At 50.3% G+C, this 3605-nt stretch overlaps 1 protein-coding gene across 2 annotated transcripts in view; it reads left to right on the plus strand.

The window, feature by feature from the left end:
- The first annotated feature begins 3463 nt into the window (after nucleotides 1-3463).
- The window catches only part of LRRC49 (leucine rich repeat containing 49), a 131408-nt gene continuing 131266 nt past the window's right edge, over nucleotides 3464-3605 (plus strand). The window contains exon 1 of one of the 2 annotated variants that reach the window (XM_006031364.3): nucleotides 3464-3554. In XM_006031364.3, coding sequence (XP_006031426.1) covers nucleotides 3501-3554 — 54 coding nt within the window. In that variant the 5' untranslated portion in view covers nucleotides 3464-3500. The remainder of the gene's footprint in view (nucleotides 3555-3605) is intronic. The other variant, XM_006031365.3, reaches the window with a different exon arrangement.

Below are 3605 nucleotides of genomic sequence, written 5' to 3' on the forward strand. Positions count from 1 at the left end.
TACAGAAAAATCAACCCCACCTTAAGAAGGCATGGACCAAACATGTCCTCTGTGTACTATACCCACTTCTGTTGTTGAGCCCCAGCTCAAGTCTGGGATCGTGCCCGGTATGCAAAAGCCAATAAAGATAATACCAGGGGTGAAAGTATAAAGATTTATTGCTAGCAATAAAAGGTGCAAGCGGAATAATTTCACGTAACAAGCACACTGATTCTTAATTCTAAGCATCTTTTATACAAGAGTATTGGACCTTCATAAGCATTCTTGTTTGCTAATTGGTTATAAGGGAGTGACGCAAGGAGTTCTTTACTGAGCATGTCTCTATACCTGTGTTTTAGCTATGTATCTCATTTCCATACATGTATGTTTCATTAGCATACTTTCTTCCCACCTAGGGGTGTGAATCTTAATATTTAAATCAGCTCTTTGCCCTAGTCCTCTGATTCTGCTTTTGTTTTCAAGCCTCCTTTATCTAAGACTGTCTCCTCCTTATCATTGCAGATGGGCATTAGTTACATAACAGAGACTTTTGCTTGGGCTTTGTGTAGTGGTTTCTAGGTCAAACCTGACAACACCACACATACAAGCATTCCCTGTGCAGCAACTTTGCAGCGTGGTGGGGTTTTTTGACTCTGGGAGATTCTGTGCCTGCTGGGACCCTTCAAGTTGCCCCCTGCCTACCTGGCAACGGAGCACTTTACCGGGATGAAGCCGGATTTGTGGCCGGGCTCCTGGAACTCTCGCCCGGCCTCGCCCGCCGGATCGGGCCCCATCCGAAGCTCCGGGTTGACGTGGCACTGCGGAGGCCTGCCTGGGTTTCTGCCGCCTTGGCTTCTGCCGCCTTGGCCCGGGTCCTCCGCCCCTCGCCAGGGTCGCTGGGCTCTGACCCCGGGGCCCCGCATCCTTGCCGGGACCCTTGGAGCTGCTCCCGGCCTGCCCGGCAGCGACGTGCTTTACCGGGACGAAGCTGGAATTGTGGCTGGGCTCCTGGAACTCTCGCCTGACCTGACCATCCAGTTCGGGCCCTTTCCAGAGCTCCCAGTTGACCTGGCACCAAACTCGGGTTTGGCCCCTGAATACAGCACGGTTCTGCCCCGGAGGTTCCTCTGACCACCCTTCTGGAACCAAAGATGGGCATCTAGGGTCCTGAAAAACGTGTCCCCAAAAATCTCTGCAGACGTTTCCTGAAAGTTTTGTAGATGTGGCACCCAGCCCCGGCACCGGGGCAACCACCAAAAGTGTCCACCCTCCTGGATCGAAGGGTTGGGCAACGCGGTTTGGCACAACCCCATAAAGACTTCAGCACAGTTGCTGACCTCAGCCTCCCCACTCCACCCAGGGTAACCTGCCACACACCCATGAACAGTGCATGCTCCTGGCGGCTGGGGGGGGCACGGTGGCGGCAGGAGTGCGGCGGCGGTAGTGGCAGGATTGCAGCAGCAGTAAGCGGGGGAGCTCCCACAGATGCCACTAGTGCTGGGGGGGTGGGGTGGTGAGCACCAACCAAGGGTTGGCGACCACCCACAGCTGCTGCTGGCAGCGTCGCAAGCAGCCAGCGGGGATCGCGGACCACTCACAGACACTACCGGCAGTGTCAGTGGTGAGCAGCAACCACCTGCAGGCACTGTTGACCGTAAATTGCCAATCCCTGTAATAGATTACAACTCAGAAGCCACTGCAGTCAGTGGGACTTCAACTGGCAGAACTAGTATATAGCTTTATCTTGATCATAATTATATATTTCTGTGTCACAATGGCCATGTAAACTGGCAGACTTTAATTGTAACTATTCTACTCTGAATGTTTCTTGGCTGAAGAACTGGTGATTTTAAACCAGGATAGTCTGAATTGGCTTTAACACAGCTGGCAACTCTGCTTTGAATTCTGCATGCCAAATAGATTGTAGGACTACACTCTATTCCAAATAGATGATTTTTTTGCTATTGCTTCAGGGGATAAATGCATTTTCAACTTGGGAAAGGAGTCAAAATTGCTTTTGTATGTGCTTTTAGAGAAGCATCCTATGTCAGTAGGTGGTCCTTCCAAATGTAGCATTTGCTGCATAGCCCTAAAGAAGTACTGGGCTGAAACATCTACATCAAAACAGAATGATGAGATTAAAAGAGAGTGCAAGTATTTTAAAATTAGCCCTACAGACTATCAAATAATTTTAGGATGGACTTTCAGTATATCCATTTGAGTGCCTACATCATGGAGTTCTTTATTGCATACTGTCACTTTTGCTTAATTCCTGACGGGAAGCAAGGGGTTGGAAGCAAATGTAGAGCAAGTTGGTTGCACATTAGTATAACTGCAAGATATTTATATTAAGTTCAATAGAAATGTGAGGAACAATAAACAGACCCACCTAGACTTCTGGGGGGTAGACTTTTCTAGGAGGTTTGCATACTTTTGTGCTCCTTTATTATCAGTTGGTGATAATATACTGAAGTTTCTTGGTTGTAAGCAGATGCAGGCATGAACTCATTAGACTGGTCAGCATCTAACCATACTTGAGTAGTTTCAAACTCATGCATAATCTGAAATGCATCCAAACCCTAAGTCGCTGGACTTGGGCCTGTAAGTAGGATGCTGGCCAAAGGTTTTGGAAACATCTGAGGCCCCAGGTGCGGGTGGAAGATGCTTGCCAGTAGTAGGGCCACTTATGGTTCTGGACTCTTGGTTTTGGCTAATTTGGCCTCAGATTCAAGTTAAATAAAAAAAATTCTGAAATGAATAAATCACAGAAGTCCATATATGGTTTTAACTGCCAAAGCTTCCACCTTGATAGCAGTCCTACACCAACTTACTTACGGAATTATAAGAAAATAATCTATTCTCTAAACGGATGACTTAAAATTGAGTCAAATGATAGATTTGGTGAACATGTTTTTATAAAAATCAAAGTGCTAAGGTATGCTGCTTTGGAAGCCAGAGTTGTTTTCAAGACTTAAGAGAATATCTCCTTGTGCGTACAGCTCAAACACGCCATCAAGGAGAACCTGACTAGATCCGAACTCAAGGAAAACCACTGATTTTTCACTTTCCAACCTCAGGTAAAACAGTGCAGGGCCTTTGGGCTCATCAATTCGGGCTTTTTCAAGATCCAGTTTGCCGCTGGCTGCTGCAAACCACCTGGTGGTCTCGTGTGGCGCGAGGCCTCTAGGAATCGTCCTACTGCAACAATTAACACCCAGGAAAAACTGCGCTTCCCCCCGACCGCAAGTTTTCCTTAGGAGAGGCAGGCAGGCAGGCTGTGCCGAGTTAAGAGACCCGGGCGCGGGGGAGCTCCTAGTTATAGGCTGTGCTGCGACCCATTGAAAGCCGCCTCTCGCCTCGCCCGCTCCACGGCTCCACGGAGCGCCCCGCAAGGCCGCCCGCTCTCCAGGGCGAGGCGCCCCGCGGGGACTGCCTGGAAGATGCTGACCGGAAGCGGCGGTTGCCAGGCAACCGCGAGCCATTTCCGGTGGCGCGGGGCGGCGCCCAGCTGAGCGGGCTCCATGGTGCCCAGCAAGTTCCGGCCCGGCCGGGGCAGCAGGGCCGGGGCCAGCCCAGTAGGTGCCGGGGAGGGGGCGTGCCGGGCTCCCTGCACCTGCTGGACCCCC

Source organism: Alligator sinensis, unplaced genomic scaffold (assembly GCF_000455745.1).
Source record: "Alligator sinensis unplaced genomic scaffold, ASM45574v1 scaffold913_1, whole genome shotgun sequence".
NCBI lineage: Eukaryota > Metazoa > Chordata > Crocodylia > Alligatoridae > Alligator > Alligator sinensis.